This window comes from Momordica charantia (genome assembly GCF_013281855.1).
Source record: "Momordica charantia cultivar OHB3-1 chromosome 8 unlocalized genomic scaffold, Mcharantia_2.0 BLBB01000008.1, whole genome shotgun sequence".
Taxonomy (NCBI): Eukaryota; Viridiplantae; Streptophyta; class Magnoliopsida; order Cucurbitales; family Cucurbitaceae; genus Momordica; species Momordica charantia.
The window spans coordinates 3,803,413-3,824,416 of NW_028275166.1; the positions used below are offsets into that span (position 1 = coordinate 3,803,413).

At 34.6% G+C, this 21,004-nt stretch overlaps 2 protein-coding genes across 4 annotated transcripts; both read left to right on the top strand.

The window, feature by feature from the left end:
• The first annotated feature begins 1,262 nt into the window (after positions 1-1,262).
• On the top strand, positions 1,263-10,482 carry LOC111004984 (3beta-hydroxysteroid-dehydrogenase/decarboxylase). The gene is made up of 13 exons (XM_022276321.2): positions 1,263-1,423; positions 1,514-1,768; positions 1,859-1,948; positions 2,017-2,150; positions 2,279-2,449; positions 3,458-3,583; positions 4,060-4,139; positions 4,268-4,466; positions 5,801-5,906; positions 7,628-7,802; positions 7,970-8,126; positions 8,977-9,043; positions 10,052-10,482. The coding sequence occupies exons 2-13, from the start codon at positions 1,531-1,533 to the stop codon at positions 10,186-10,188; spliced, it is 1,680 nt and encodes a 559-aa protein (XP_022132013.1). The 5' UTR covers positions 1,263-1,423; positions 1,514-1,530; the 3' UTR covers positions 10,189-10,482.
• A 124-nt stretch (positions 10,483-10,606) lies between these two features.
• Positions 10,607-20,965, top strand: LOC111004985 (BRCT domain DNA repair protein). Of its 3 annotated transcripts, XM_088127458.1 has the most exons (12): positions 10,607-10,623; positions 10,801-10,884; positions 15,107-15,349; positions 16,136-16,227; positions 16,723-16,825; positions 17,541-17,803; positions 17,987-18,118; positions 18,447-18,569; positions 19,537-19,659; positions 19,886-20,103; positions 20,242-20,395; positions 20,522-20,965. In XM_088127458.1, exons 3-12 carry the CDS (start codon positions 15,142-15,144, stop codon positions 20,738-20,740), a joined length of 1,635 nt encoding a protein of 544 aa, XP_087983584.1. In that variant the 5' UTR covers positions 10,607-10,623; positions 10,801-10,884; positions 15,107-15,141; the 3' UTR covers positions 20,741-20,965. The 3 variants fall into 3 exon arrangements, with proteins under 3 accessions (XP_087983584.1, XP_087983585.1, XP_022132014.1); XM_088127459.1 differs by lacking the exon at positions 10,607-10,623 and having other exon boundaries at positions 10,752-10,884; XM_022276322.2 differs by lacking the exons at positions 10,607-10,623; positions 10,801-10,884 and adding an exon at positions 14,397-14,999.
• The last annotated feature ends 39 nt before the right edge of the window (positions 20,966-21,004 follow it).

Below are 21,004 nucleotides of genomic sequence, written 5' to 3' on the forward strand. Positions count from 1 at the left end.
GAGAAACAAAAGACTAGACTATTAAAAAAATCGACTATCCAACAAACCCAACCCAACCCATAAGGGTTGCGTTCGGTTCAATTAATCTCCGACTCGGGTTGGGTTGTGAAATTTCCAACTCGATCGGGTTGGGTCGGATCTTGGGTTCATCATTAAAATTTTTGGTCGATCTGACCCAATCCGATAGTACTTATATATATACATATATATATATTTTTTAGATTATAAATATATAACAATTTTTTTTATCTTGAATCTCAACTCTCCATTAGTTTTAATCATGGTCCTTGATTCTAGGCAAGTGCTTTCTACCTTTTGATTTTGGATCTCACTTTCAATCAATTTTCTCTCAAGCCTCCCTCCACTATTTTCCTCCTCCATTTTCTTCCTCTATTTTCTTCCATTTTATTCCCTCACTCAAGCTCCCCGTTGCCGCCGGCTGTAGCTTCCATCGTCACCCGCCTCTCCTGTCGCAGCCCATCGTTGCCATTGCAATCTGCTGTCACGGTCGCAAGGGTTAGAACTTTAGTTTATTTATGTAACATAGCTATATAAAATAGAAACAACCAAAGGAATAATGGGACAATCTAGCCCAACCCGAAATATGTGCTGAATGTATTTGAGCACCCACGAGCACATCTACATCCGAAATATGTGCCAAATGTGCAATTCTTTTGTAAAAAAAATCACTCTGTACTTGAGCCCTAATCAAAATGATTTTTCAGTGGTAGCAATTCTTAGTCGCAGAAGATAATGTGGACAAGAGAGAGAGTGAAGAGTTAGAGAGAGAGAGATAGCGTGACAGAGAAAATAGGAGAAGAGGGAGAACGTGAGGGAGAAGTTAAAAGAGAAGGATCGTGAAAGAGAAAGAGAGGAGGGAAAATTCAAAAATCACATGCGTCATCTCATTTAAAATAAATACATCCTCGATACCACATAATATTTAAAATTTCCATGTTAACATTCCGTTACTACTAACCAACGGAAGTTTAAATGTAGGGATTTTATAACAAGTCTGAAGACTAAATTGTCACTTGTCTTCAAACTCAGGAGCTATAAATATATTTTACCATTTTATTTATTTCTCTTTTAAGTTTAATATTTCAAAAATATATGGGAAACGAACTTACAAAAGTTTACATTAAAATTCCGTCACCAAGAGGGAGGTTCAAGATGGGGCCAGTGACCAAAATGGGCTCAAATTGGGCCAATATCCGTTTAAGCTTCGGCCCTTAAAAGGGGTCCAATCGCCGGTCCTCCGATTGAACGCCGGCGGCATCATCTGCCTGCCATAAGAATTCTTTAATCGAAAAGTTTATGAGCTTCCCCCCTCAGCTCTACTGTACCTCACAAGCGCATGTGCCGTCTGCTGCTTCAGATCCCATCCGTCCTAGGTCATCTTCTCCGGCGGCGTCGTTACTTAGTATGGATGTTCAATTCACCTGTTGCATTGCTTAATCACACTTCACATTGTTCTAATCTTGGAAAATTCGTCTGCTCACTTTGTTTGCAGCGAGCGGATAGCGGAGTATGGGGAGCGAGGATGAGGAGAGATGGTGCGTGGTGACCGGAGGGAGAGGCTTCGCTGCACGGCATCTTGTGGAAATGCTGATCAAATACAACATGTTTTCCGTCCGAATCGTTGATTTAGGCTCCTCCATTGAATTGGAAGCAAGCGAGGAGCAAGGGATTCTCGGGGAGGGATTACGTTCCGGCCGTGCTCAATACGTTTCGGCCGATCTTCGCGACAAAGCTCAAGTGCTTAAAGGTTGGGATTCTTTTGAACCTTTCTATCAGCTGTATTTGTTTCTGTTCTATTCGTGAAAAGTGGTTGCAATGTCAATTTTGGATGATGCAGCATTTGAGGGAGTCGAGGTTGTTTTCCACATGGCTGCTCCAAATTCATCCATTAACAATTACAAACTTCATTACTCGGTCAATGTGGAAGGTACGAAGCATTTGGCTTTAGCAACTCTGCTTTTGATGTGCTGATTGTTTATTTATTTTACCTTCCAGGAGCCAGAAATGTAATTGACGCTTGTATCAAGCAAAACGTAAAGCGACTAATATACACGAGTTCGGCCAGTGTAGTATTTGATGGGATACATGGACTTACTAATGCAGATGAGTCATTTCCCTACCCTGCGAAGGTACTAACTCCACCGACCGTCCAACAGATTGCTGCTTTCTATCGCCTCATCAATTATAGGATTTTCTGTTTGTTGGTTTTTTTCGGTTGTTGCAAATCCTGAACTGGCTGGATGTCGTTTTGTTTCAGCACAATGATTTCTACTCTGCCACTAAATCCGAGGGAGAAGCTTTGATCCTCAAGGCAAATGGCTCGAATGGCCTTCTAACTTGCAGCCTAAGGCCCAGTGGCATCTTCGGTCCTGGTGACAGGTTAATGGTTCCATCCTTAGTTGCAAATGCAAGGGCAGGAAAATCCAAGGTAAGCACGTTCCTTATTTTTGTTAGTTCTATTCCAATATTTCTCACTTTGTAAAAAATTTCAATGACTTATGATTTGGAACTTGGAGTTTATATCTTTGAACTTAGACTGATAAATTACAAAGGATGATGAGCCTGTTTTGTTATTAAAGGATTTTGGAGTTATATAATCATCTGTTCTTCATGTCATTAAAATCAACCTTAACGATTTTTCAAGTCTGTTTGAAGAATTCCAAAATGAATCCATTTGGCCTAGGAGTCTTGTTAGACCATAAATTTTTTATAGCACATGATACCTTCAATTCCCTTCTTCATGGAAAGGAACCTCCAATTAATTGCCTTTTGAAGTCTTTCTCCAATCGGATCCTGTTAATTCCCCAGGGAGGATTTAATAACTATCCTCAAACTTGAAAAACTTTCCATATAAGTTGATGATCTCCCTTCCACATCCTAATCATTGACCATGGGAGATCTCTTAGTAAATGAAAATCTTCTTTCTTTTGCTTGATAACCCGAAGGAATTAAAAAAAAAAAAAAAAAAAAGAATCAACTGTGCTTTAAGTGTCTTATTTTTCATCTTTGCCTCCACAAAATATCAACCTTCTGTCCTTGACTCCTTCAAAAAGACAGTTCCTGTGCTCCTCGTATTTCTTTCCCAGACCCAAGCTGCTCAACACTAAAACCTCCTCTCCATCCAACAGATGAAGCTCAGAGAAAAAGACTTCCTTTCAAGCTGCAATATTACCAGATATTACATTTGCATTAATTAACATTCTTGTTCCTTAGATGTAAATTCTCATTGTCCTTTAAGACTCTAAAATAACATTTCATCTAATGCTCTCTTCAATATTATATGATGAATTTGATTTGCTGTCCCTCTCTTCACGAAGTTCTACATATTATGCATGGGATGTCTATACAGTTTTTTTTTTTTTTTTTTTTTTTGTATTCCTATGCATTAAAAAAAATTGGGCCTTCATTGTAATCATCATATGTTTTAAACTTTCAGTTCATTATTGGTAATGGCAATAACACCTATGACTTTACTTATGTTGAAAACGTGGGACATGCTCATGTATGTGCTGAACGAGCTCTAGCTTCAGGAGGAATAATTGCAGAAAAAGCTGCGGGGCAGGTAACTTTTTCAGAACAAAAAATTGGGTGATGTGTCAGGGTATGGAAGGGATACATTTATGTCCGGTTATCCTTATGTCTTCTCAATATAATGAATAATCTAAATGTTTCCATAGTGTAAGCATGACATATATAAATTTTCCCATTGGCCAAAAGGATTCATAGAAATTGGTTTCTGATAAAAAAATTATGTAATGGATGATGAAACAAAAATTAATGGTATAGTTTCCTCACACTTAATTATTGGGGAAAAACCATTGGAATATTAATGGTATGGTTGTTTCTTGTCTTAGAAACTCATTATAATTTTCATTGTACATATAAAACCAGACATGTGTATCCAGTACCGTCCACGAGAAAGGGAGAAATTATGATGTTAAGATATCTACTGCAGGTTTCTTAATAAGGAAGCGATATAATGGATTAAACTCAGGTTTCTGTAGGATGCTTAGCCTATACTTGAATTGGATTTTGCAGGCTTATTTTATAACTAACATGGAACCTATCAAGTTTTGGGAGTTTGCCTCACTTATTGTGGGTGGTCTTGGTTATGAAAGGTATTCTTTATTGTAATTTAGATTTGATTGTATTCCCTCTGATCATTTGGTATCTAGCCATCTTTATTCTCTTGCCCTGGTAAATTGAAGATATGTGATACTGAGATCTTGCATTCTTTGAGTTGCAGGCCAAGAATAAAGATCCCCGTCTTCGTAGCGATGCCGATTGCACATATTGTGGACTGGACTTATAAGCTTTTTGGTCCTTACGGAATGCCTGTTCCACAGTTCACACCTTCCCGAATAAGACTCCTCTCTTGTTGTAGAACTTTTAATTCATCAAAGGCAAAGGACCGAATTGGCTATACCCCCATAGTTTCACTTCAGGTTCTTCTATTTATCATTAGTTGCATAAAATTTTTACTCGTGCATGTAAACACTATTTTCTAACACTTCAATCTACACTCTTTTAACGCCTCCCGTTAACAATGTTTTTGTAGGAACTAAAGAAAACCATTCATATTTTGCTCTATAAAGAATAATATTCTGAGAATTTTCTAATATGAAGAACTATGACTTGTCTATTTTTTGTGTAGGCTTATTTGCACTTTCCTATTTCTTTTATGTGAGCTTATCGATTATTTAAAAAAGTATCCCTTGCTCTTAAGTTGTTTTATTGGGTTTTAATATGTGTTCTCAGTTTCTTATAAAAAACGGAAGGGGGGAAAAAGTAAAGAGCTATGGCTTGTCAAGTTAAAATTAAAGTGGATGTGTGATTGTATTTCTTCCCATTGGATCAGTTCCACCGCCTTGTAGTTGTTCGTTGGCCTTATGATCTTTTTGGTAATTTTTGTTGTGTAATTTTTAATTTTCTTGATCTAGCCAAATACGAATGTTCTTGCTCTAGTGCATTGTTTAATTCTTGTAATTAAAGCCCTTTTGAAGTAACTTAAATTTTGGTGGTTTTTTGTAGACTTTTGAAGAGAGGATTATAGGTTTCTTTGTAGCTTAATTTTTACTCCATAATGAAAAGCTTTTTTGTAGACTTCTGAAGAGATGATTATGGGTTTCTGTTGTAGCTTACTTTCACTACGAAGGCATCTGTGAGGCCCCCAATAGTAAATACTTCCGTTAGGAGGGGCAGGGAGGGTATTTCACATGTTGACAGTTAGTAGGGGTCCATATATCTTTTCAGATTCTGTTTAAGGAGGTATGTCTTGTTTGTTTTTGGCAAAGGTTGGATAGGAAGAGGACAGCACTCTCTAAAAGGCTGGAAGGACTTCTGTGTTAGGGGCTTGTATTCATCAGCTTGTTTGCTTGAATATCAATTTTTTGGGTGAGGGAACCTTACAGGATCACTATATTTAAACATGTTTACATAGCCACCTGATGCTGTGGACGTTCATGATTCATGGTAAAATGCGTTGGTTTGTCTTAGCTTGTTAGATGATCAATCAGTAATTCACTATATTTAAACATGTTTACATAGTCATGCGATGCTGTGAATGTCCATGATCAATGCTTGCAGTGCAATAGTTATTCTTCACACATGGGTCTACACAGGACATGAACTTCTATGTTTATTGCCATTACCAGTTAATTTGAATATGGTGTATTACTATACTAGTCTTAGCTTGTTTGCTGATCAATCAGCAATTTGCCGTATTTAAACATGCTCGAATAGCCATGTGATGTTGAAATGCAATAGTTATTCTTCACAGGAAGGTATACAAAGGACAATAGAAGCATACTCACATTTAAAGGCCGAGCATCAACATAAAAGAGAAGGGCCATCCAAAGCCTCAGTATACCTCAGGGGAGGAACTGGTATGTATTTTCATTTTTTCAGAAAATAATTTTGAAGTTTTCATTTTTCCTCCATTTCCTCTGTACTAGTTTCTAGGTGCTGGTTTTCCACCCTTTTATTGCAAAATCATGATGGATAAAAAAGCAGTTCCTCGTCTCTTTATCAACTTAACAAAAATTAAAGGCTCGAGGAGAAATGGATATATGAGGATTTTCCTTTTGATTCTATCTTGCTTGTTTAAGCTCTTAGCAAGTGACCAGAAAAATAATTTTCTTTGGTACTTTACCACTTATTGGATTGTGGGCAAGCGGTCAAGTCTACTTACCAAATAAATGAAAATCAAGGAATAAGAACGAATTTCCACCTTTCTCATTTCTAAGATTTACATTTTTATGGTGGGCCCATGTAGGGGCAGACCTAACGAATTTTATTTTCCGGGTCAAATAAAACGAAATAAATACATTTAAGATGATTATATTTTAAATGTAAAATTCTTATTGATCTAAATTTAATACTTCAAATTTAAATTTTCCACTTTAATTTTGGAAAGATAAATTTGAGACTGAAATTTTGTTATTGAGCAACAAGGTTGTTAACACGAATCAGAATGTGAATCGTAATTACAATTTAATGTATCGTGTATCTTAACGTGTCATGTAATGCTTTTAATTAATATTTATATTAAATATTATATATAATTTGAGACTTTGAGTTGTAAATATAATTTTTCTGTATCACATTTTTATTTAACAAAGTAATGTTTCAACCAAAAATAATAAATGAAAAAAAATAAAGGATCATAAATCATTTTTATCAATCTTTATATGATATTATTGCTTATTTATGAATATAAAATATGTTTTTTATTAGTAAACCTTTAATAGTTTGAAACCATAGATTTTATTGAAAGGTATAAATTGTGAAAAAACCTAAATGAATTCCAATATTTGCTCCTAAATATCATATAAATCATAAGTTTACATGTATACAAAAAATTCATGGATCCTATTTTGTTCTTTTAAAATGTTACTTACATATTCATATTCTAGGAAAATAAGACTCATTTTCATTCTTAATTTTCTAGTGTGGCCTACCCCGAAATTTTAATTCTATGCTTTTTGCTCCTTCCCCTGTTTAGAATAGAAAAGAAATTTGTAAGAAGTATTCAAAATTTTTGGAAAAATAATTTCTAACTAGCAATAGATAGAGTTACAAACTCGTAGAAAATATTAAATAACAAAAACCCTACTAATATTTCTACTCAGGCTCTGTCCTTTAGTTTTCAAGTGTGTTATTTTAATACAAATTTGGAAAATATTTTTTATTGTAATTAATTTATGTTATTTGAAAATTTTTAGAAGGTAAAATTAAATAAATTACAAGAAAAGAAAAACAAATAAATAGAAAATAGAAAATAAAAAGAAAAGAAAAATACGTTCTTTAATAATGTTTTACATTAAAGACAAGAAGCTATACATTGTTAAGAATGGTTCAACCATTTTATTAACTTATGTTTGATCTCATTGCTGAGTTTATTAAACAATGAGAATGAGAATTGGATATTGATTCTCAATAAGTTTACATCTTTAGTAATCTGATTCCAATTGAAAATAATCTGATTTCAGTTCTCTTATTCATATTTCACGCTGATTTTTAATCTCTTTCCTATTTGTGAACTTGACTTGTATGTACTGAAAGATTGATGAACCAATTATCATTGCTGCTGTATTACTTTTGGCAGCTGCTGACATTTTACTCTGGAAGGATAAAAGGAAGACACTGATGGCATTGCTAGTTTTGGTGGCTATTTATTATAACTTCATTGCTTCCGAATGTACCATGATCACTGCACTATCAAAGCTTCTCTTGGTGGCATTGATATTTTTATTTATTAATGGGAATTTACCAGAGAAAATGTATGTCTGCCTACTCTCTTAGACATGCTGTTAGTTGCAGTTACATATTTGACAGCTATAGGAATAAAATGGGACCTATTATCATGGTGTAGATGGATGGCATGTGCAATCAGCTTAGATATCCTAGCATCAAATTTGGATCTCTAATTGTAGGGATCTTGTTGCAGGTTGGGATATAGAGTTGAGAAAATTTCCTCGTCATGTTTCCACTTGTCACAAGAGAGGTCACGCAGCGTTGCTGTCTCTGTAGCATCATTGTGGAATTCTTTTGTTAGAAATTTTAAATCTCTTTCCAAAGGGAATGATTGGATGCTCTTGATTAAGGTAACCACCTTCTTCATTTCTTTTTTGTCGTTTCCTTTATTTCAGAAACAAATATTTGGTCTGCTTTCACACAATGCCCTTGCTATGGAAAAGATTGAGGATGTGATAATACAAGGTTCCCTTGCATATTCCATAGATGGACTTTTGTATGTCTAGTTGATGCACTACACAAAGTTGAGTTCGCATTACTGTGGTGTGGCCTGCATTGCAACTACTTGATTATTCAATTTTCGTAAAGAAAAAAGTCTACTAAGATCTGTGAAACACTTCGACCTATTCAACCACCATGGGCCACATGGTTGACCTATTGGTCATTATGGGCCAATGAAAAAAAATATACGACTTGGAGGGTGGCTAATGTGATAGTGTCATATGCTTATTGATGGTGGCCGGTGGGTAATGTGAACTTGCTGTTTTATTTTATTGAAGCCCTCAATCCTAGATTCCTCTTTTAATTTGTCTATAAATGGCTTAAGAAGTTCTATCTTGTTAGAAAAAGAAAAAAAGCCTTACGAAACCTGCTACAAACATAAAGAGAAAGGATGAGGATTGGGTCCCTTGCCTCAGATCCACCTCCTCCGTATCCTCCATCTTGAAGAGATCCACCTCCTTCATATTGGCATATTGGCCTAAATTAATGTTAATGTTACTAAGAAAAGGAAATATAACTGTATTCTTTGCATTGTTTACAATTTGAGACATGAATGTCAATTTCTGATTAGCATCTTTAATCTGTTGACGTAGAAGCCAAAAATAATCATATTAAATATTTGAGAAATCAATGTAAGAGATATTTATATTACTTCAATTGTGTTTGATTGACTTAGATGTTGTTGTCATCAATTGACAGGTTGCTGTATCACTGTTGGTTCTTAGCTTTATTGGAGTGGTTTCTCGTCAAACTTTATACAAGACAGGTTCTCTCTCTCCCCCCCGGTCCACACCTCATGTTGTGAACTCTAGCAGTCTCTATCATAATTGAAGTCTCAATATCCATTTTTTGCCTCTCGAGATTCATTATGTTCTTATCGTTGCTCCTAATTTTTTAATTTTTTTTTTGTTTGTTGTTTTTTCTTTTTCATGTTATTTCGTAAAATTATTACTTGCGTCACAGAAGTTCATAAATGGTGTTTGAGGAATATCATTTATTTCAGAGGGTGTGATATTTTAGAAGAATATCATTTATTTTTGGTGGATCACTGTTAAAAATGTAAAGCTTTTATCATTTGGAACTGTGTAGTCTGTGCCCTGTTGTGGTTGATCCGGAAGGAAAGGAGTAGAAGGTTGTTTGAGGATGAAAAGTCATTGGTGGATTCGTTTTATAGAAGTATACAGCACTTTTTCGTCGTGGTGATGTACCAACCACAAGAAATTCTTTTGTAACTATAGCCTCACTTTGATTATTAACGATTGAAAAACTCTCATTGTATAGGGTTTGGGAGAGGGTGATCTCTACCCTCTGCCATTAGGTTATTTCTGTGAGGTATCTTCCTCAATATTCCTTGATATTCAAAAGCAAGTTGTCCTAAGGTTTATAAAACCAGCCAATTCAAGAGGGCTAGGTTCTCTCCCAATTGCCAAAGGGGTCCCTTACGTACATTCCTTTTCCGCTATCTGTACTATCCCTACTCTAACTAACTTTAAAGCAAGCTTCCCTTTCTACCCCTCCTCCTACAGCCAGCACCTCAATTTCCCTTTCTACCCTTCCTTGCGTAAGTATGATAATCGGTGGTCTAACAGTTTCCTCTTGTTGTGATTAATACTTTTTCGATTCTTATAAAAAAGAGGGAAAAAAAATTCACCCATGCATATTTTCATAATTTCACATTCCCGTAGATTTTAGTAATTTTAAGTTGTAATAATGAAAGCTTTCGTGATGCATATAACATCTAGAAAGCTAACATATATTTTGTTGTATATTGCAGCGGTTCTATTTGCCTTCACAGCTTTCTTCATATACGAGAAAAAGGAGCAGGAGATCGATTCTTTGTGTCAAAGATTTCAAGTTTGTATGCAAAGCAAATGCAATGTGGTCAGAAAAGTTTCAACATCAAAAGGATAACGTGATTAATGCAAGTTGTGTTTATACAGAAGTATCCCTGTAGTTTATGTTTTCATCTTGATTTGGGCTCATGGCCTGTTACCAATTTAACAAACTACATTGCAAGTCGCTGCTGGTTGTATCAAGTTCTCTCCCTTTTTTCTTGTTTGGGGTCTCATTCTCCCCCAAGTTTTTCAGAGAACATGCACCGAGTGCTCCCATGTAATTTTCCTCCCTCCCACCCCCAATATAGATATGACGGATTAATTTATCTCAATTTTCATATTACAACGTGTGAAAACGTTATTTATTTCATTACAAGATGGTATGGGAGTTGGATCGTTATAAAATTTTATCAGGTTATTCACAGGCCCAAAACAGATATTCACAGGAAACTTGTGGAAAAGCATATGGATGATCTTGAAGCCCGTGAGTTCTTTTCCATCAAGCTTTTTGGTGAGATTTATCACGGTTATCACCTCATTGACACCCCATGGCTAAAGTTGGAAGTAGTATTGCTTTCCATGAAATCTTACAGACTGATGGGTGTCTTGTCTCTCTATTACTAGTTATACCGCTTTTTCTATTTAAATTTGTGTTCTGATCCTTATTTAATGGGGGTGGCTCAAACAGGAGAACCGTGAGATAGACGTGTACTCGAAGATCATGCTTCATTGATTGGCAGGACCAGGAGCACAATATCCCCTCTGTGGCAAGGTATAGATAATCTTTCCTCTTGTTTCATTTCTCTGTTACATACCACACACAACTGCCATGGATGACTTCCTTGTTAAGTTCCAAAGTACGTTTAAACTGCCATTTTCTATTTAGCATAGTTTTTCAATTTATTAATTAGGATATTGACATTGATTTGATGTTACATTGCCTGGACATGAAGAATTATTATTATTATTTATTTAGAAAAACGATTTCAAATCAAGGAAATCCTCGGAAGAACCATAGTTGAGAGACAGCAGGCTGATAGGTTTAGCTAGACGAAGTTTTATCCATTGGAAAAATTAGAACTACAAAGTTCAAGAAAGCACATTTGAGTTGCTTTTATAGCATTTTTGGAGATCGATAGCTTCGGGTCCGTTTGGTAACGTTATCGTTTTTTATTTTTTGTTTTCATTCTTTTTAAATGTTTATTATTTCTCCTTTTTTAGAACATTTTCAAAATTACATAGAAATTTTGGGAACAACTAAAACAAGTTTCTTCTTTCTGTTTCTAATTTGTTTCAAAAAATAAATAAAAATAATTTCTTTCTTATCGTACTTGAATTCATGGATGTTGGGGTTAAGCAATTTATTTTTCTTTACAAAAAAAAAAACAGAAACAAGAAACAAAAACGTTACCAAATAAGCATTTATCCTATATCTTTAATCATCTTTTTGTTTTTCGCTGACAGTTTACACAAGGACAGCTACGCTACTTTTCTTTCTTTTTATTTTGTGGTGGCTGAGGCGACTAGAGTCTCAATTACAATTACTTTAAGATAGGCTTATTTAGTTATTATTGAATCTGCGTGGGCTGTTTTACTTTTAGCCACACTCTTCCTAGTTCTAGCTTAACTAAAAAGTTAGCTACGGTATTTCAAGTAGAAGAATAACTAAATAGATACTCCTTTTTGGCAAGTCGAAGAAAACAAGATAAAAATTTAGGTTAAAAAATATGTTTGGCTCATTTTGCTCCCTATAATTTGATTGAAGTAGTGATTTAATTCTTGAATTTTAATTTGTAACGATTTAATCTTTGTATTTTTTTTAATTTATAATAATTCAGTCCTTAAACTTTAGTATGTAACAATTTAGTTTCTGTCGTAAAAAATCTTATCAAAATTAAGCTTCTATTTTTATTATATAACAATTTAAGATTTAGCAGTTTATGTACATATTTGGTCGCACACATTTTTCACGATAGGGACTACATCGTTACAAATTTTGAACTACGTGGATTAAATTGTTATATGCTAAAGTTCAGAGATTAAATTATTACAAATTTGAAAATATAGGAACTAAATCGTTACAAATTAAACTTCTGAAACTAACTCGTTGCTTCAATAAAACACCAAAAGTGATTTTTAACCAAAAAATAATATACATATATTTCCTTTTTTTTGTTTCTTGAAACCTGTGATCGAGAAGTAGGTACAGGTTGTTTGAGGGTGGATTATGACCTAAATTAATTGGTCATTTGCTGCTAGACTGATTGAATATTGTCATTTTCATGTCCAAACTGAAGAATCTTAGCAGTAGATGCAATGTATTGAAAATAGATTTGTTTGCTTTCAAATTTGCTGAAGGGCATTTGGCATGGTGGAAGTCAACCCTTTTATTCTTGTTCTTTATTTTTTTTTTCCTAATTTCAAGATAATTCATCCAAATCTTTAGAGCATCATTTTGGGCCAATTGAAATCGAACCATTATTTTTAATTCAATGCGTGAAAATAGGGAAAGATATCATCAGTTTTTGTTAGCCGTTTGTGGAGCTTTAGAATAAATTTTCCAAATGATCAAACCAAAGTCAATTTGACAATTACATGATTGGAACTTCTTACCTAAACGAAATCATTTTGGTTCAAATTCTCAACTCCAACCACCGTAGCTCTCTATCCCTCTAGACCACCCACAAGAAATAGGTTGCTAGCTCTTCCCAATAATCATAATCAATCTAAGAAGATAAGAAAATTTATCTTTGAATCAATGATTTATTCCTACAATTATTACCCAAACTTCTTTATCTCTTATCTACAACAATTTTTCAAAAACTTCCCAATTTTATTTTGATAAACAAATTAATGATCAATCTCTATAGATTTGACTCTATTTGTCTGATTCAACACCCATCAAATTTGAAAGGTTGTTCCCAATGTGTGAGAAGTCTATTTGGGATATTTAAAATTCCTCAAGTGGGTAGTTGGTTGGCTATTCACGTCTAAAATCATCATACGTATGGTCTACTTTTAACACAAATCACAACTGTATGTGTCCCCATTTAGCATACATCACATTACAAGATCCAATATAGAAGCACTAATTTAGGCAAAGGACTTGGGACCATGCCACAGCCTTCAGCCACCGTCGCTCTTTCTCTAAAGTTTAAGGGGGCATTTGAGTCATTAACTCATGAAAAAAAATTGAGTTCGAGTTTTTGTGAGTTTATTGGTTTCACGAGCTACACGAAAGTTTGAAACCTGCTTTTTAGACTTATAGTAGGTTTGAGATAATCAACGAAAAAAATGGTTTGAAATGTTTTTAGAATCATGGACCGTGAAAATTTTGAAAAGTGTTTTTCATCGTTTCAAAAGTCATCCTAAACTCACTTTATACACTTTTATAAGTTACCGATCATTCAATTGAATGGAGTGATATAAGCCACACAAATCTAGTAACTTAAGTTACTCAAAGCTTTATTATAGCTTGAACATTTATAAAGGATGTGCAACATATTTTATGTTTATTGTTTTTTTTTTTCAAATAGTCATTTTAATTATTGAATTTCGAATCAAGCAAGTGCTGTCCCAACTCTAAGTTGGCTCTGAAAATACTTGTTTTTAAAGTTACTCAAGTTAAATTCAATCTTAATTAAAAAAATGAAAAGGAGTCCAAAAAGATAACGTGACACATGTAAATGAGTAAAAAGAAAATCAATTTTAAATCCTGAACTCCAAGAAAATTTTTTTATTATCCATTCAAACTTTTAATACAATAGAATTTAATCAAAATAGCAAGAAATGTGATAATTGTGTTTAATAGTAAGTTTAAGATCGCACTTTCTGAAAAGAAAAAAAAAATGTTCGAGACTTGTAGAATTAGCGTAGAATTAATAACAACAATTAAAATAATTATCTTTTATAAACTTTAACAACTAAAATAGAAAATAATACAAATTAAACTTAAATGAATTTACAAAATTCTCTTCATTTTTCCCATGAGATCCCGTCCACTCCCCTAATTCCACTTAAATGGGTTCCTCCTCCTTGCCCCGCGTCAATTTTTTTAATATGTATCTATATATACGCCCATACTAAAGTAATTATATCATATTTTTTTTATACATATATGTATTAAGAAAATCATGTATTCTTCACTATCCGCCACCTAATATATATATTTGAGAGAATTACAACCCTACTAAGTAAAAATTTCTTTAAAAAAATATTTATTGAAAAATAATTTTAAAAAAATGAGAAATTTCGTTGGGAATTAAATCGGGGGTGGGGATGGGAAGTTAACCGTCCACTGCCCGTCCCCGTTAACATCCCTACTCCCTCCTCATTTATGGATACCAAACATCTCGAAAACAAATTTGGAAATGACACGAGGATCCCAACTCCCAACACGAAGGGCTGCCAATTTAGCAGGAAAAACAAACAATTTAAAATTGATTTGCTTTTCCATTTGAACGCCACCAAGAACGCCACCAGTAGCAGTACCACTACTCCACTCTCAAAGCTCATCGCTTCGTTCAAGAAAGTTCGCTTTTGCGTCTAAAGAAGAAACTTGGATTACTCTTAAAAATTCACATTTTGTTTTTAAATTCCCTGATTTCGTTCTTTTCGACCTCTGTTTTGCTTTTCTTTTTGATTCCTCTCTTCCCCAATTAAAGTTTCCTTTTGCCTTTTCCATTTCTGAGAATCAGTTCTTTTGATTCGGTCAAATCTTCCGAAACCTTCTTTTCATGTCAATTCTGGTTCCTGGTTCCGGATTACGCTTTCTTATGTTTCAAAAGATTTTCCCGCCTTTGAACGAATTTTACTTTTCCGGTTTCTTTTGCCTGTTCTTCGACGCCCTTTCTCAAAATGTGCACGGTTTTAAGTTTCATGTGATGGGTATATTCTCTAATCTCCATTCTTCTTAGTCGTTGTCTTGTGCTTTACCCTTTTTGTCGTTCTAGGGTTGAACTTTTCCGAAACTGTTCTGTTTTGAGGTTTTGCAGTAAGCTGAGTGGTGGTGGTGGTGGTGGTGGTGGTTATGGGAGGTCGTACGGTCGAAGTGGTTAGCAGTAAAGGTTGTTCTAGGCTGCTTTTTGGGTTCTCATCGCCGTTATCGTCATTGGGAGGCCTGCAACAGCTTGAGTCCATGTCTCCCGCTTCACCGTCTTTAAGGTCTGAACCGGTGAAAACTCGGTTAACCGGTCCCTTTTCTGGACTCGTAATTTGCGTTACTGGTTTATCCAAAGGTGTGGATGTATACCATAAAATCTTTTCTTCAACATTGTCATTTTTTGTGCTCGCTATTGGTTTTGTGTATTAGATTGAATCTTCTGCTTCTACTCTGTTAGTTTCGTTGTTTAGATGGTAATTGCTCTATGGAGTTAATCAGAAACTGGTTGCCTGATAATTTTTTTTTTCTGGATAAGAAATTCATTGATCATATGAAATTATAAAATTTGGGAAAACTCCAATCCAAAGGAGTTATATAAAAGATCTCCAATTGGATAAAAGAGAAGCGTAGCTATAGTAATGGAAAAGAGGAGAGCATTAGCGTCAAAAAAAGGGTGAAAAGTAAGTTCCTTTCCTTTGAAAATTCTGTGATTCCGCTCTTGCCAAGTGACCCATAAAAAAGCTCAAACGAAATTCCTCCAAAGGTGCTTTTTCTCCTTTTTGAATGGATGATTTCCATTGCATGCTAATTTGATGAGAACGCTAATGATTTTGAGCTTGCTTAATCAATTAAGCCAGTCATATGGGTAGTTTCCATGCAAAGAAGCGTTGTTAAACTATCTGCTCAAGTTTTATGGGATGAAGATTTGAAGAATCGTTTGGTGCTTGGAGAGGGTTTCCTCAACCCTCTGCCCTTAGGCTGTATTCTCTTTTTTGAGCTGTTTTAAACTGTTTTAAATCTAAGTATGTCTTTTATCCCCCCCCCAAAAAAAAAAAAAAAAAATCGTTGAATTGTGGGCTTTACATTTTTCTTTGAATAAGTTTTTGCTTCAACTGTCAATAATTTGCATCATATTCTGCAGAAGCAAGGAAACAAGTTAAGGAAGCTACGGAGAGGTTAGGTGGACATTACAGCCCCAATTTGCATCCACAATGTAGCCATTTGGTGGTTCAAATATCCTTTAGCTTCTCTTGGATGTATTGAACTTTGTTTCTTGTTTTCATATGATATTGTTGGGATATTTTAACCCCTATGGTAACATTTTCGTGAACCCTACTTATCTTGTAGTAAATTGCCTGATCTTGTTGTCAAGGTTAATTAGAAAAAAAAATGCATATTTATTAAGATTTTGTGAGGTGTTAATTAAGGCATCTGAGACCAATTTGAGATTTTCCTCTTGTGGCAGCTTGGATTTGGATTTTTTGTCCTTCCCTCTTCTTTCAGAACTCTTTTCTTATTTAATTGTTTCTCATAAAGAAATGTATTATATCTATATTTTTATACTTTCTGATCCTATTTCACGTGGATGTCCTATAATTTTGTCTAAGTGGTAGAAATTCCATAGTTTTAAGCGAGTATTTTATCATCAGACTTGGATATAACATTGTTTTCAATATATGGGGTATTCTTGAAAGTCAATGCTGGCATGAATGCCTTGACAGTTACTACAGTTTAGGTGGACGCAAATTTGAGCATGCTTTTAAGCATGGATCAAGAAATGGGCTCTTTATTGTCACTCTTGGCTGGTTTGTAGATAGCGTACGGAGAAATGGTAAGAACTAGCAATGTAGTATTTAATGTTGAGTGCTGTAACTGGTTATGATATTTTTTGTTTATTCTTAAAATTTTGTTCTCATGTACTACAGCTCTCTGCAAAGGGCATTAAATTCCATACTCAAATCATTATCATAAATGCTAAATACAGTATTTACCTTTCTTTTTAAATGGATTCTCAAAATCTTATAACTTCTATTTAACTATGTTAGATCTTGTGTCAACCATAAACACATATATCCTTGTTAATGTTAGATTTCTTTAATGTGATTTTGAAATGAGAGAAGCTTTTCCACGGAGAGGAGGGTGTCTATAGTATGTGGGATCATATATAAATTGCCTATGTCTCAGTGCAGATCGTCCAGTATTTTCTTTAACTATAGTACATGAGATTAATGATTAAGATAAAACTCAATAGATTTAGATGGAGGTTCAATATAATGATGTTATTGAAAGTTTGAGAGCAATCCTACAAATCAGGATTGTTTTCTCATATATTTCTATTGGAAGGCTGTAGGTTTTCCTTTTTATTCATTTCTTTTGTATTGGTAGAGATACTTGTAGGTTTTTTACCTTATTTGTATTGCTTTATACGTTTCACGTTAATCTATAACATTATAAGGTGGCATAAGCATATGCAGTTACTAGCGTTACTGTAATTTTCTATTTGAGTGAATTTGCAGCAGAAATATGACTGTTTTAATCTGTTGCAGTAAGACTTAGCGAGTCTCTTTATAATATCAAGAGTCTTGGAGAAAATAGTAAACGCCTGGATGAATTGAACCAACTAGTAGGGTCCAGTGGTGATGGAAACTCCTGCCTTCCAGTGGGCATTCATGTAGTTGAGCAAAATGGTACAATAGGAGAATCACATTTAATGTTACCTAAGGGAGATCACGATAGAAGAATGGACTCTATTCTCTCCAGTCAATCCATGTATATTGATACAGACATTTCACCAGAGTTGCGACATAAGGTAATCTTGTTAGAAATTTAGAAGCACCATGGTTGTATAGCTCTAACGCCACAGAAGTAACTATTGCCTATTGGTGCATGATAAAGATAGGCTTCACGAGTATTATGGAACTCCACACTGGTGATGTTGGTATTGTTAGTTTGCAGGCTACACATGAGGAATTTGTTTCCATAATTTTTGTAGGTTATCGAGGCTGCTAAGGGAGCTGGTGCCTCACTTGTGGATCAATGGTTTGCTGGTTGCAGCACAACTCATGTTGTTTGTGAAAGGACTTCCATATATCGATATCTTGGCCACTCTAGCAACTTAGTTACAGTAAGTAGTGTTTTATTTTTTGTATTCAATGTTCATCAAATCTGAATCCTTCTTTCTATGTTACTTAATGGTGGAATTTTCTTAGAGTCAGGAAATTTTCAAATATATATGGACTATGGGGTTTTGCTGTCTTTGTATCATGTCTGGCCTGCAATGGTATCAGATAACTTGACCGCCCTATTCATTTATCAATAAAATTTTCATATCTTGTTTAAAAAAAACCCTTGACTGCCCTAGCTACCCCACGAAAAAATTTATCTTTATTTTGAGACTACATGTTGATTTTTTATCTTCTAGCTTCACTGAGATTCATCTGACAATCTCTCAGCCACTCTGGATTCTGAAAACGGTGAAGGAAAAACGTGCGCAAAGACTTATTCACATGTCTGCTGACTTGGCTCGACAGATTAGTTCAACACTTGAAGATTTTTGTGCCGAAAATTATATCGAGGTGCATTCGACTTCTTACTCTAATCCTTATATTGCTGAGCAGTATATAACGTGGAACTATCTTTGTTAGTAATTTTGATGTGACTAACCAAATATCTCTGCCATCGATAAGGTTTCCTGCTATATGGAGGGAGTTCATAATTACAATTATTCTAACATAATCTCAGTAAGCATGCTTCAACACCGTATTAATACTGAACCATGATAGTGCAGTAATCTGGCTGGCAGAGTAAATGTTTAATTTAAATGATTGAATTTACCCTACACAGGAGCCATTAAGCAGCCGGAAAAGTCCTGTTATAAAAAAAAATAAGGCTAGAAACATGTTTTAGTTCCTAATATTGGAGAGTCTTTTCAATTTAGTCCCTATTATTTAAAATATTTCATTTAGTCCTTTATGTTTTAACATTTTTCAATTTAGTATCTCATCATTGGTAAATATTAAAATTGGCTGACGATAAACTTACTAAAAATAATATTTAGTGAATTGGTGAAATTTAGACGAGGAAAGTTTATAATTCCCTCTCTAAACTGTAGAAATTTCGAGTTTTCTTCCCTCGATATTTTCTCTTCTAAATTTTCACAAATTCACAAAGTATTATGTAATGTAATTTTATTATCAGCTAATTTTAACATTCACCAACAGTGAGGAGCTAAACTAAAAATTCTTAAACTATGGGACTACATTGGAAAACTTCCGAACATTAAGGACTACAACACATATTTAGCCAAAAAATTCATAAAGAGGAAAATCACACACGTTGTTCTCAGATACTGCATCATGCAAACACTTGATGCAGTAAGATGAACACACTAAAATCAACTCCAGTCACTAAACACTTGATGCAAACACTTGATGAACCTCCTAACCCAGTTTTTTTGCACCTATAATGCAGTAAGAAATAACTTGTGACATCTGTAGAATATTGTTAATTAGTATTTTAATTGTTATTATTTGTCATCTACAGACAGTACATAGGCAAACAGAAGATGCTGGAACTTTTAGGAGTAGGGCAACCCAGGCAGAACGCGAGCAGATTATTTCAAATGCTAAACTCGGCGTTAGGAAACGTCGTGGTTGTCGAATGCAGGTTGTTCCTCATTTGAATTTTATTTGGGGCCTTACTACGTTTGTGTGTTATTTATGTTTGATTGTACTTCTCAAGGACTTGTTGATTGTTTTCTACATCACTTTGATGAGTCTCTGAATTGAAAATCTATATTGACATGGCTTAAAATGGAAATTTTCCATAGGATAATTGACTGCAGTATTGAAGAGAAATATGGCATTTATTGGTTTGTTATCTTCTTTTACAGACATGTCAAAACCCAATACGTCCATTAACCCCAAGTAGCCTTTTGGATTCAATCTGCTGGTCAATATCTGAGCCAAGTTCATCTGCTTCTATTTACACAGACACTTTCAGTAGTGAAGGTGTTAGTGAGCATCATACTCCAGAGTTCTTTGATGCAACTGGGGATGGCAAGGAATCAGAAGCTTCATTTTCTAACTTAACTCGTCCGCTCAGTGAAAGGTCGGATCACTTATACGGTTTGAGATCAATGCATTCGATTGGTTTCCTCAAAACAATTCATGTGACCTTATAGTTTGACCAATGTTGAACCCGGGACAGCAACTGCATTTTCTAAATTTTTACCATCTTCACTTGCAGTGAGAAATCTGAAGTTGTATCCAAAAACCATTACATGACCATACTGTTTCCAGTGGATCGATTCTCCGAGATGGGTCCATCTTCGAGGACTTTCTTTAGCGAAAATGGGTTCACATGTTTGCAAATTCTGGATCATATATATGCATTCTATGAGGTATTCCTACGAAAGTAAATTCTTTCCTCCGAGTTAAATTCTTTTCATATGTAAATATACAGCATGTTCATCAGTATGGAAGTGGGTTAATTCTTCTTACAAGAAGCGTTCTGCTCTCACTGGCAGGAGAACATGTCATATCACGAAGTCGAGATGGCGATTCACACTGACTCGAGGCACGCTGACCGACTTCGGTCAGTTTACTGCAGTAGAGAAACAACAGAATCTGGTTATACAGCTTTCAAAAGGATCGAATTCTTGGGGAGCCGCAGAAGTTTTGAAATGTTGAAGCGTGTTGGTGTCGATAATAATAGTAACGTCTACGAGTTATTGATCAGAGCATGAGACTTCAATCTTTACAGGGAGTTGTAGCTATCTCACCATGTTGAATTTCTAGCTAACTTAGCATGTTCGATAATCAAGAGCAAGCTCACATTGTTGGATTTAGTGATAGTGCATGCTCTTCAACTTATGAAGGGGTGAAGTTTTACAATCATTTCACCTTTAATTTTAAGGCTTTGTTTGAGAATTATTTGAACAATAATACAATAAATATAAATTTGGATTATAGCTTTCTAAGTTTATCACAAATTTGTATAATTTTGGTGT

Bases quoted from the DNA above. Each gene is read 5' to 3' on its own strand.
- LOC111004984 (XM_022276321.2), top strand. From the start codon at position 1,531: ATGGGGAGCGAGGATGAGGAGAGATGGTGCGTGGTGACCGGAGGGAGA. The intron at 1,949-2,016 runs GTACGAAGCATT...TTTACCTTCCAG, and splicing joins TTACTCGGTCAATGTGGAAG to GAGCCAGAAATGTAATTGAC. The intron at 4,467-5,800 runs GTTCTTCTATTT...TATTCTTCACAG, and splicing joins CCCCCATAGTTTCACTTCAG to GAAGGTATACAAAGGACAAT.
- LOC111004985 (XM_088127458.1), top strand. From the start codon at position 15,142: ATGGGAGGTCGTACGGTCGAAGTGGTTAGCAGTAAAGGTTGTTCTAGG. The intron at 17,804-17,986 runs GTAATCTTGTTA...TAATTTTTGTAG, and splicing joins CACCAGAGTTGCGACATAAG to GTTATCGAGGCTGCTAAGGG. The intron at 18,119-18,446 runs GTAAGTAGTGTT...ACAATCTCTCAG, and splicing joins ACTCTAGCAACTTAGTTACA to CCACTCTGGATTCTGAAAAC.